The sequence below is a fragment of the Ambystoma mexicanum genome, chromosome 3q (assembly GCF_040938575.1).
Source record: "Ambystoma mexicanum isolate Mex_15411 chromosome 3q, UKY_AmexF1_1, whole genome shotgun sequence".
In the NCBI taxonomy this organism is placed as follows: Eukaryota; Metazoa; Chordata; class Amphibia; order Caudata; family Ambystomatidae; genus Ambystoma; species Ambystoma mexicanum.
This window is the reverse complement of record NC_090926.1, coordinates 323,372,598-323,385,514: the sequence shown is the minus strand read 5'-3', so window position 1 is coordinate 323,385,514 and position 12,917 is coordinate 323,372,598. Positions and strand designations below refer to the sequence as shown.

Genomic DNA, 12,917 nt, shown 5'->3' with positions numbered 1-12,917 from the left:
AGGGAATGCCATAACCCCCCCGTCCCCGATACCGAATCCACAGCAGGTGATCAACAAGCCTCAGGCAGGCGGTTTTCACATCCCTATATTTTCTGTCACCGTGCACGCATGGAGCTACGAAGCTGCAACGTCTCCAACGCCATTTGCTAGCCAATAGAGCACCGCCATGTGTCCGTCAGCATTCCTAGCCGTTTAGGTAACCTTTGCACACTGTCACATGTATGGGCGAATCAGCCTGTGCAGACAAAAAACGGCCAAGCGCAGCTCTCCATCTCACAGCCAGCTTTGCCTCCCCTATAACTGCCCACCATAAACAAGTTGCCACTGGAGCAAGCAACCTCTTTCCTCAGAGATGCCTTGCCCACTTCCGGACGCACTGTTCCATTCCAGATGCCTTTCTACTCGATCTGCCCCGGACGATGCATTTTATTTCCATAACTATACGAAAAATATCAAATACTGACCTTTATTCGTAGTGCCTGGTGAATGTCCGAGGCCAGCTGTCCTTTCCACCAGTGCGGTTCCAGCTCCATCGTCCCATACACAGCAGATGTGAGACTGCAAAAAAACACGGTCTGGAGTCAGGACTGAAATTAAGAATAATCCAAACGGCACCTAGAGTTTTACACCATGATTTAGAGGAGCCTATTGAGGTTGTGTCCCCCCCAAACACAGTGCCCCAAAATAAGCCATCGCCGGTAATCGTTACGACACTGTCCTCCCCGAAATAAGAAAACATAATACTGCAGCAACCCAAATACAATCGGCCTCCCCTCCTCAACACACGAGGTGGTGCCCCTTCCCAAAACATCCTCCAGAGGTCGTTGCCTTCCTCAAACGGTATCCTTACAACTCAGGATGCACACACTGAAGAACATGCGTTCCAGTGTGTGTACTAATCCATCAATGTATCGGTGTAATGTTATGGTGGTTCAATTTTAAAATGCATACGCGCCAAGGACGTGTACATTAATGACAAGTCATTAGGATATCATATAACTGTTAATACATAAACAACAAAGATGCAGGCAGGGGTGAAGCCACCCATTCCACCCGATGAGGCGTTTCACATCAAGAAAATGTCCCCTAAGGTGACTCCTCTTCGGGGGGGCCTCTGGGGTTTGTGCTATGTGTCCTTTTTGCCTCACCTCTTTCAGCCGATCATCTCCATCATGGGGGCTCGTACTCTTCCTCGTAGCCTGTGAAAGGTGTCTGCGCTCTCCCTCTCAGTCGCCAGCTCCTCCCTTACGTGTTCCGGCTTCCACACTTTGCCTACCTCCTAAGGCTTCCCATCTTCCGCAATTCCCCTCCAGGTTCCTGCCCGCACGCTCTACCGCGCCTCACACTCCCGATCCCCCCTTCCCTCATCGGACCCTAAATCCCCTTCTCACCACGAAAGGGATTTAACTGTTCGCATCTGTTTGAAGTGTAGCCTCTGGGAGCTTTTCACTTTAGAGAGCGTTAATCAAGACCCAAAACCAGCCATGAAAACCCAACTCCACCTTTTTACCCATGGACCGGCTTACAACACCCTTGTTCGTCCCTTCTTTTTCTTTCTCTCTCCCTTCTCGTACTCATTTCCTCTCCACTCTCCCCTCTCTCTCCTTCTCTAGTTCCTCTCTCCGTCGCTCCCTTCCGCGGGCCTCTTACAGCCTTTCTCCGTTGCTGGCTCAATGGGAGCTTCGGCCGCACACTTCGTTGCGCAGGCGCAAAGCGAAGCACCTTGGAGCTTGAAGTTCTTTTTTTTCCTGGCAAGACTAAAGAAAAACAAATAAAAACAAAAAACAGACTACGGAAAGATAGTCATGGACAAAGAAAGAGGGCAACTGCAAGGCCGCACGTCTTAAGATATACGATAGGGAAGTGGCCATTTTAGCATGACTAGAATGTTATAGAAGAGGATGATAGGTAAGCGCTGTTCAGGGGGCTCTGCAACGAGGCAATATAAGTCAAATAACAGAAAGGGAAAGCACATATTATTTAGAGATTAAAATACAGGCATTGGTTTCCTACTGCCGACGTTACAGAACAGTTGCACTAACAAATGGCTGGCTCCGTTTGAGTACACCAGACAAAGTATATTCTCAAGCTACAGTTGGTGACAGTTGCGGAACGTCCACCCATGCTTGGATAGTATATATTTAGCTTGGATATGACCGACTTCGACCCGAAGTTGATTGCTCTACCCTCTGATCAAACTGCCAATGTACCAGCGCCACTGTTCGCTGCTGTCCGTTGGACGTGCTATACTCCGGTCTCAATATGGCCGTTATTAGTGCCCACACGGTCATCATTGTCCCCATTGCAGTAATGGTTGCTTTCAAATTGTGCAGGCAGCCAATCAGTGATTCTGTAGGAAATTCCTATTAAGAATGAAAATTGACCCATTGAGCGCCCGCTGCTATCTCGCCCATATAATTGCAGAGTAGCATGGCCCGCTCTATCATTGGGGGGAGAGTGTGGGCAGATTGACACCTCCTAGCTAAACGAGATGTTAAAGTGCTGCTAGCTAGCCCCATATCATAGAACGTACATTTTTTTTCGTACGTTTTAACGAAGAACTTTGTTTCATTATTTTTTAGTAATGTACACAAACGATACAGATCAAGACCCGGAGGCTCGTATTATGCGTATCCCTTTAATTCCCTAATCAAGCAGCCACAAAGTTTCATTTCGGCAATATCAACGAACTTCTATTTCCGTGGAAAAGACAGTCTCTTGCTAATTAATCTTGACTGCTCTGACAATGCTCTGATTACTTACGGTAATCTTCATTACTCCTAGTCCTACTCTTCCTCGTCACAGTACTTACTTCATGAGGCACCCGCCTCCGACACAGGACCTTCTTCTATTTCTTTAAATCCCTATAACTCCTCCCCCACATCCATGTCACTCAGTTTCATATTACCAAGCCGGAGCATGGGACCTTCCCCGCAGGGAGGGTGAGGAGGGTCGTCAGTACTGTGATGAGGAAGAGTAGGACTAGGAGTAATGAAGATTACCGTAAGTAATCAGAGCATTACCTCCACGTCCACTCTTCCTCGTCCCAGTACTTACTTCATGAGGTATACCAAAGCATCAACGGGGAAAAGGTCCCAATGAGACAGAGCCAAAAACAGTGCAGCAAAACACACCCACAATAACTCTTAAATCACATCCCCACAGACAAAAACTCCAACCACGAAGGAACCAACCCCCGAGTGGGAGAAACTCAACCCATAGCGGTTGATGAAAATGCCTAGACCAGCCAAGGCGGCAGCCATACAAATCTCTTGCAGAGAAAAACCCTCCTTACATCGGGCCAGGAAGCCGCAAAACCCCTGGTAGATCGCCCCTGATTGTGCGCAGGCGCAGGCAGGCCAGAAGCCACATAGGCCCTAGAGATCACAACCCGGAACCACCGGAAAATGGAAACCACAGATGCGTTATGCCCAGCCCCAGCCAGACCACAAGCAATCAGAAGACTATCAGATTGGTGGAAAAGGCAAACCAAGCCAAATACTCCAACGCGTCCCGCCGGGCATCAATGTTAAGCCGAGCCACCTCCTCAGGCGTTCTTGGATCATGAAAGAAGTCAGGGAGAACCAGACCCTGAGAGGTGTGAAACCCGAGAGACAACTGAAGGGAGAAACTTCGGACCACACCCCGGCACCACCGAGTCTGGCAGCACCCTCAGGAAAGGAGCGTGACATAAGAGAGCCCCAATCTCCCCAAGACTACGGGCAGAAGTGAGGGCAATAAGAAAAGCAGATTTCAGTGTAAGATGTTTGATATCAATCTCGGAAATGGGCTCAAAAGGAGGCCCGTGAAGGAACCGTAATACAAGAGGGAGATCCCAAAAGGAAAACCCTTTATCAGCACAAGGAAGGGAAGAAGAAAAACCCTGGATCAACTTCCCCACCAACACCTCCCCATCCAAGTGACCGTCAGAGTCCCCCAAAAGGAATTTCATGGAGGCCCGCTGAGAGCGAAGCCTGGAAAAACTGCCAGGCCCCTGTCAAAACCCCTCCTGGAGGAACCGAAGGATAGCAGAGGCCAGAACGCAGGGGAGGGATCTCAGACTGCCCATACCAGTCTCGGAAATGGCCCCAATGTCTGCCTAACACCTTCAGAGTGGAGGGTCTAAGAGCATCCATTTGGACTCAACTACAGGATCTGAGAACCCCTGAGATATCAACCTAGACTGAGCAATAGCCACACCGCCCATTGCATCCGGTGGAATTCTAACCGCAGATCCCCTTGAAGGGGACACGGCCACCTCGGAACCAGCCAAGGTTCCTAGGAACGAAGCTCCAACAGAGAGGGGAGCCAACTCCAGCGGCACCAGAACAGAGCTAACAACAACACAGTCACCCTGGACACTCAGATGCGCCAAACCACCCGGGGCAGAAGGGGAATAGGCGGAAAGGCATAAAGGAAAACCCCAAGGCCACTGTACAGAGAGGGCGTCCATCCCCCAATCCCCTCAACCTGAAACCGAGAGCAGAAGAGGGGAACTTCTGCTGAGGCCGGGGATGCAAACAGGTCTAGAACCAAGGACCCTAAACTGACACAGGTCACCGCAAAGACCTGGGCCAACAGGACCAGTTCTGCAGAGGAGTGAAAACCGGCGTCTGAGAAGATCCGCTTGAACATTGTCCACCCTTCTGATACGTGAGGCCAGCAGATACACCAGATGAGATTCCTCCCAGGTGCCTATCAGCGCTGCCAGAGCATTCAAGGAACAGCCGTAACCCCTTTTGCAGTTCACATATGCCAAGGCCGTCGTATTGTCCGATCGGACCAAAAACCGCCGACCGTCCAGCAACTCCTCGAAGTACACCAGAGCTTGCACAATGGCACAACTCTTGCCAATTGGATGATCACCGGCTCTCCCCAGATCTCACAACCCTTGAGCTGAGAGGACCCCCAATGTATACCCTTTCTGCTGGTGTTGGTAGTAGGAGAGGTCACAGGAGGAAGGACGATGCACACCTCAGCCTGTAGACCTGAAACCCCCCGCCACCATAGCAGGGACACTCGCAGCGCTGGGGACACTGAAAACAAAACTACGAAAGCCGAGATGTCGGGAGCCAGTGGGAGAGAGTATAAGACACCAGGAGACGTAACCGAAGACAGGCTCAAGGAACTGGAAAACATGCAAGACGCCACGTGCCCCGTAACTTCAGCAACAGGTGAGTCGAGACATACTGCCTTCTGAGAACCCAGCCCAGAACAGCCAGCAAGCGCCCCCCCCTGCACAACATCCAGAGTACGCTCTCCCCAGACGTCCGGACAAGCAGTGCAGGGTCTTGAGACCCATAAGCAGGTGACACATCCTAGAAGGCATAGGGACCAGGAACACCCGCAAGTAGAAAACTTGACCCTGAACAGGGAGAGGAACGGGCAAGACGGTAACCCACAACAACCGTTCGGAGAGAACGGATCCCATGGCCAACTACTTGGACCGTGAGCTGGGTACCAAAGTCCTAACCATGCAAACCTGGACAGGAGGAGACAGGAACGGCAACTGATATCCCCTCCAGAAGGAGCCCATTACCCAGGAAGCCGAACCCCACCGGTCCCATACACCTCCGAGAAGATAGAGACGAGGAGCCAGGGAAAACCGCCAGTCACTGCACTTGCACCAGAGGGAAATCACAGGACGTTGAAACAGGCCTGCGCCATAATATAACAGCATGCTTGTCAGCCCACAAAAAGATTTGACCTATCAAAAGGAAGATACTGGACAGGCCAGAAGTCCAGCAGACTATGGCCCCCTCAGCCGACAGAGGAGCCACCAGGCTGGCGTCAAAAGGGCAGAGTACTGTCACAAAGCGGGGCAAAGCAATCCATCCCGGATAGCCGACATCAAAGGCAACCCCTTACCTGAGGTATGCCTATACTGGAAAACCCACTGAAGTGACATCCCCCTCCACCGGCACCAGGGGCTCTGAGAACCCCTCTAAGCACAGACATGTGCCACCATGTGCCCTATCACTTCCCACAAGTCTGAGAGGAGGCATGAAAGCAACACGTCAGCACCGGAGGACCTAGGGCCTAAAAGAAGAGACACTGGGAACCCCCTGCATGGCCGTTACTTCCATGATCATTTTCCATAATCCCATGCCGGACAAGGGAAAAGCAAATCAACTCCTTTGACTTTCCCTTGCGCAGTTTAGAGGAAGAGGACAGGACAAGGAGTCTGCGTCCATAGCTAGCACAGACCCAAACACACCACTAACACACCACATGACTGAGAGGTGGTTTGAGCCCTGTATCCAGTAGCCCCATGCTCTAAATCGTTCCAATGCATCGGTCTAGGAAGGATGAAGGACCGAGTCAGCACCGCTGAGACTCGAACCCGAAGAGTAGACTATGCCAGGCCGGTACCCTTCCGGCCGCTTGCAGATGTGTCCAAAATCTGCGCCGTATTCACAGGCAGCACGCAAGGAATGCAGCCAACATCCGGTGCATACTGGGCTGTGTGTGTCTGAGGAGCTGGTGGTATGTGACATGTCTGTGACAGAACAGAGCCCCGCACTTTCAAATACTCTGTCACAGTCACCCCACGACAAGAAGCAGAGAGTCCTCACAACAAAAAAGGAAGGCTAGCCCATACTGCCAAGTGCTTGCCATCATTTCCAATAAAGATGTGTACACAGAGCACGAGGTAACGGCCTTTCAAAGGAGTCAAGATGGCCATACCAGCAAGAGAGGGGAAAACATCAAGCACAGTCCTCCCCTCTCCTTACCTTCCCCCAGAGAATGCAGCTGACATCCGGTGCATCCTGGGCCGTGTGTCTCTGAGGAGCGGGTGCTATGTGGCATGCCTGCGACAGAACAGAGCCCCCGCACTTTCAAATACTCTGTCATAGTCACCCCACGACAAGAAGCAGAGAGGCCTCACAACAAAAGGGAAGGCTTAGCCCATACTGCCAAGTGCTTGCCATCATTTCCAATAAAGATGTGCACACAAAGCACGAGGAAAACGGCATGTTGAAGGAGTCAAAATGGCCATACCAGCAAGAGAGGGGAAAACATCAAGCACAGTCCTCCCCTCTCCTTACCTTCCCCCAGATAATGCAGCCAACATCCGGTGCATCCTGTGCTGTGTGTGTCTGAGGAGCGGGTGGTATGTGACATGCCCGCGACAGAACAGAGCCCCCGCACTCCCAAAGACTCTCTGCCACTGTCACCCCACGACAAGAAGCAGAGAGGCCTCACAACAAAAGGGAAGGCTAGCCCACACTGCCAAGTCGAATCAAGATGGCCAAAACAGGAGGAGAGGGGAAAAACACCAAGCCCAGTCCTCCCCTCTCCTTACCTTCCCCCGGGCCGTGCAGGACCCGGGACACAATGCTCACGCTGCGGTCCGGAGCCCAGCAAAGAACCGAGCGAGGCAATCCAGCTCAACTGTGACCCCAAGCCCCGCAGGGGGCCCAGGAGCAGTGCCGCACCTGAGGGAGCCGAGGGCCCCGCCACACAGCCCCCCCCAGGGGGCCAGCAATCGGTGCTCCCTGGTGCCCCGCACCGGGAAGAAAAAGTCCAACCTGCCGGAGGCAGGAAAAATTTAAACTGAGTGACATGGATGTGGGGGAGGAGTTATAGGGATTTAAAGAAATAGAAGAAGGTCCTGTGTCGGAGGCGGGTGCCTCATGAAGTAAGTACTGGGACGAGGAAGAGTGGACGTGGAGGTAATGTCTCTCACATGATACAGCCCACCAATCAGGGCTCATCCACCACATAAACTCTGCCAGTCCTTCCTCTTCTTCCTCTTTCTTTGCTGCTGGACCACCTTTACTTCAATTGGTTTATGTGTGTTGTTTCTTGTGTTAGCTAGCATATAGGCCAACATTCCAACAGACAGGGCCTGGCAGGGAGATTCCGTCAGAGAAATCCGGAGACAACAATTTTTCCATTGGAATGCATTGGGGAAATAATTATTTTAGGCGCTATGTAATGTGTGACCCTCCCTAGTGTGTTGCCCTTTTAAGATGGGGAGTCTTATGTGTGAAGGAGCCCCTGCATGCACGTGCTTCAGAACGGCTGCAGACTCCAACAATGGAAGTCCTGTGTCCTTCTCTCATTTCCCACACAGATACTTCAACATTGTGAGTTTTAACTTTTTGAATTAAACGTTTTGTATTGATAAATAAAATATGTATATTTTTTGATAACTCGGTTGTCATGCAAATGTTCTTTGTAGTACTATTAGTGAAAATAGTATAAGAATGGATTCCACTTAGACAAGGTAGCATTCTCAAACCACAAGCCTTGTGTTGGAATTTTTTAAGGGTTAATCCCTTCAGTTTAAGGGTATGCTTGTGGTTTTTGTCCCTTAATCTCTCTCTGTTTGATCTTGTTCTAGTACGGTCACTGACCGTGAGATACAATTGTTGCTTAATGACCAGAATTTAATCACACAGCATAAAAAGGGCATAAGGCCTAATAGACCTTCACTCTAATCTAATGTATACAGGACCATGTGATACTCGGGAAGAAGTGATGAACCATTTTCAACTTTTGGCAACTTGGTAAATATTTAGGCTCAAATGCCTCACAAGGTATGACAATAAACGACCACCAAAAATAAGAGAGGTTTGAGTGAGAACTTTTTGAACCTTGGAGCATACCTATTATAACGGAGTGGGCTCATATGCTCCCGGAAGCTGTGGGTTTTGGCTTCAACACAATACCGAGCTGGTTGCGAGGTGTCCATTCTAATAGAACTCCCCTAAACAAACAGTGAACAATCTAATTATGGCACTTGACAAATGCATAAGTTACGATGACAAATACGTCAAGGAATTACTAGAAAAAGCTTCCTTCTTAGGAGGATCGGCGGAGGCCACCACTAACATTACTAACTGGGACGATCTAAGTAATATGAAGAAAAGACTTATCAGAACGGAACTGCATGGCTCCATTATGCTCGAGTACTTGAGGAAAGGAACATTACCCCAAGGTTTGGTGGTACGAAATGAGACAAGGCTCTTTCTGGATAACCCCAAGTTCATACTACAATGGAGTTATGTTGCAAACAAGTGTGGTCGAGACTGGTTGATATTGATCATCGATACGGCAACTGAGATGACATAAAAAATTCTGATTGACCTAAAAAAACTTGAGGAGGAAATACAAAAAGCAGTACCCTTAGAGCTATACAAAAAGAGGCTGCTTATTGAAATTAACCTCTTTAAGGAAGACACTCTGCGGGAACGTGTGCGAAGGATGAATAAAGATCTTACCAACTTCAGCCACGACAAAGCTTTTCCGTACACACAAGAGAATTACTTTACCCAAGAAGTGTCTGACGACACCCAGGGCGGACAGGGAAGGAAAAAAGTGTCCTTCAGGAACACCTCCTTCAGTTCTAGTGACAGCAGCTCGTTCGGAGATGCTGGGGCGTTCCGGGGTAGATCTAATCGACGGACCACAAGAAGAGGTAACAACCTCCGTGGCCGAAGAGGCAATAGAGGAAGGGGTAACCATGGAGGTAGACCTAACGATCAACAACTTTTTTAGAGAAGGGCCCGGGGGCTTGGGACCTGGAGCCCAGAGTCACCCGAAGCATCCTTGTGGTAAATCTCTCCGATTACCACCCCACCGCGCTAGAAATACAGGTTCTGGAAAAAGGAATGGGCTTTGTGCCCACAAATTTACATAGTTCCTTTACTTTCAGGCAGGAATTCAACCAGTTTATGAGGAAAATCCATCTACAACAATTCTTTGGGGATAAGACCCCCGAGCAAGAAAACTCGGACTCAGGCCTTAGTAATAAATCAACGTTCTGTGTACCACAAGCAGCCCAGAGTCCAGAGGCTTTGGTCTTTCAGAAAAGAGTGCTTAAAGAGGTGAAAATACTAGAACAACAGGAAAAAGGCAAGAAGATTTACCATAACATCAGCCGAGATTAAACCTTAGCACTTAGACAACTATCTAGCAACCAGGCTATAGTGATACGCAAGGCAGACAAAGGAAGGCCGACAGTAATCCTGAACCACACTGACTATGTAAGAGAATGCAATCGACAATTGCTCGACCTAGCGTGCTACCAACCATTGACGGAAGATCCTACAACACGCCCACTCAAAATGGTCACCGTCAAAGTTATGAAAGCCAAGGAAAGAGGCTGGATTAGCCACAAAGAATGAGACTTCTTGATTAAGGATAAACCACAGATTCCACAATTTTACATCCTCCCCAAAATACATAAGACCATGGTTGATCCACCGGGGAGGCCAATAGTTTCAGGGGTGAATTCCATTTTGGAGCCCCTCTCACGGTTTGCAGACAGATTCCTTCAACCTTTGGTGAAGAAAATGTCATTATTTGTATTAGACACCACTCAAATCATTTCAGAAGTGGAAGGCCTAAACTTCGACCCGACGAAAGAGATCCTGGTAGGCCTCGATGTGGTAGCCTTATATACAAGTATTCCCCAGCAGGCTTCTCTAGAGGTGCTGGAAGAGAAACTATTAAGAGATCATGTTGTAAGGAATACTCCAGTATCCTTCATTTTGTGGTGTGCGGAGATGGCGCTAGTGGAGAGTTATTTCCACTTTAACAGTGAGTTTTACAAACAAGTGCAAGGCACGGCTATGGGGGCCACTCTGGCCCCTAGTGTAGCCAATCTCTACATGGAAAGCTTCGAGATTAATATAATCATGGATGCCACCAATCCATTTATTCACTATATCAGTAAATGGCGGCGTTACATAGATGATATTTTCCTCATTTGGACAGGGGATGAACAAACACTGAAACTTTTCTTCGATTGGATGAATCTACAAAACAGATTCCTCCGTTTTACGCACCAACACAGCGTAGCCTCCCTTGACTTTTTAGACATCAGCATTTCGGGTGATCCCGATACAAAAAAAAACGTTTAATAAACCAACATACAGAAATTCTCTGCTACACTACTCCAGTTTTCAACCGCGCCACGTACGTGACAACTTACCACTGGGACACTTTTTTAGACTCAAAAGGAACAGTACTAATACAAGAGACTTTAAACTGGAAGCAGATAAAATGAAAAACAAACTGGATGGAAGAGGGTACCCTAAAAACATCACTGAGAAGGCTCTAAAACGGGCTACTAACAACAACAGAGGAGCACTCCTGGAATATAGAGAACAACTTATGACGAAAGAGAAAGCCAAACGAATTGTGTTTGTAAACACATATAGCAATCTGTCGACGGTTTAAAGAAAATCATTAGGAAGAACTGGCATCTTCTGGAGAATAGTGACTCCCCGATTGCAAGACCCATCATAGCCTTCAAAAGGAGTCGGAATATGAAAGAACATCTTACAAGAAATGATGTGAATCGCAAACCAACAAGACAGAAAACTCTACCCCAACAATGGGGGCTACAAGAAATTCTGTGGCATGCCCAATGCGGTAGATGTACGTGCTGCTCCTCCACTTTTAGGAGAACAACGGTCGACATCGGCCTCACGACACCGTGGCAACAAAAGAACTTTACTAATTGCAACTCAAATATGGCGGTGTACGCAGTGTGGTGTCCATGTAAGAAAATCTATTTGGGCAAAACAGATAGGAAGATCAAAATCCGTATTGGAGAACATAAAAGTTGCATCAGAAATAGAACTCACAAGGCTCTCTTGGTAGACCATTGGATTGAACAACAACACTCCGTGGATGACCTTAGCTAGACTGTCTTATATAAACAAAATCCAAGTTTGGACAGCAATAAAGATAAAAGAAAATTGCTGTTAAAAGAACAGCAACAAATTTTTCTCACCAATAGCATGGCTACAGGGCTTAATGAAAAAATTGATTGGTGGGCATAATAACGGAAAATGCTCAATTACTCCTTGACTAGGGGTTTGTAACACTTCAGTATTATTATTGCCTACAAACACTGTAGCTCCATCGCCACGTACCACAGCATGAGTGATCTGCAGTATCAAGGGCGAGGAATACACAATGAGATGTGCGTGCGCATAACTATGTTTCTTTAATAGTGATCCCCACACTATAAAATCTGAAATATGACAATCACCATCGGATATTCTAATTAACACCATATGGATGGGCGGGCGTGGCAAAATGGATCATGCGCAGGTGCGAGCTTGGAACGCATAAACATCAACACCAGGACATGTCCGTTTTGTTTACAGTGAGAATACGAGACACAATACGTACGACTGTGCGAACGTATAACTCTCGAACAGCTAAATGAGTACAGAGTAATGCAAAATGTTAATTACCCTCTCGATACGTCAACTCAATAATTCCGAGATGGGCGGATGACGAAATACGAATAACGCGCACGCGTGAATGTCGAGCGCACGTATTCAAATCCCGTGACACGCGAGGCTTAAACCAAGGTTGCCCCGGAAGTGATCGGCATAGGAGAGTTTCAAAGGAGTCTTGGCTCGGAGAGAAGCGGAACTCGGATCCCGATACGAACGGTAAGAACATCCAGGGATTTAGTTTACTGCTAGGGTTTTGAGATGGGACTTTGCCCATCTGGTAAACTGCGTTGCGAGCTCAGATGAGCAAGGGAGCGGTTTTTAGCTGAAGCAATGAAAAGTCAAATGCGCATAACGATAATAACTTACCCCTGAATTTTTGGGGATTATGTTGGTTTTTGACTTTTACTACTTCTCTTTTAGAGAAAAAATGTCTGGGGAAGGATAGTACCAGAAGAAAGTCGATCTTTGCTCTCGTGATAGCCACGGTTCCTTCGTCCTCACGAGAAGAGAAAGGAACCAATACTAAGAATGTAGGCTATAGATTATGTTAGTCCAACCTTAATTAGCTCCTTTCTTTCGGCTCTGCTTTTTAGACAGATGCCTAACTGGTCTTTCTAAATTTTTTTTCCCCAGCGTTCCAGGGTTTCCCCGTGAAGGTTTTAACACAAATCCATATGATCACATGGGAAAGATAGCCCAAGTTAACAG

At 48.1% G+C, this 12,917-nt stretch overlaps 1 protein-coding gene across 1 annotated transcript in view; it reads right to left on the bottom strand.

The window, feature by feature from the left end:
- The window catches only part of CCNJL (cyclin J like), a 124,480-nt gene extending 122,785 nt beyond the window's left edge, over positions 1 to 1,695 (bottom strand). Inside the window, exons 1-2 of the mRNA XM_069653898.1 lie at positions 1,149 to 1,695; positions 465 to 558 (exon numbers count right to left, since the gene is read on the bottom strand). Coding sequence (XP_069509999.1) covers positions 465 to 533 — 69 coding nt within the window. The 5' untranslated portion in view covers positions 534 to 558; positions 1,149 to 1,695. The remainder of the gene's footprint in view (positions 1 to 464; positions 559 to 1,148) is intronic.
- Positions 1,696 to 12,917: the final 11,222 nt, after the last annotated feature.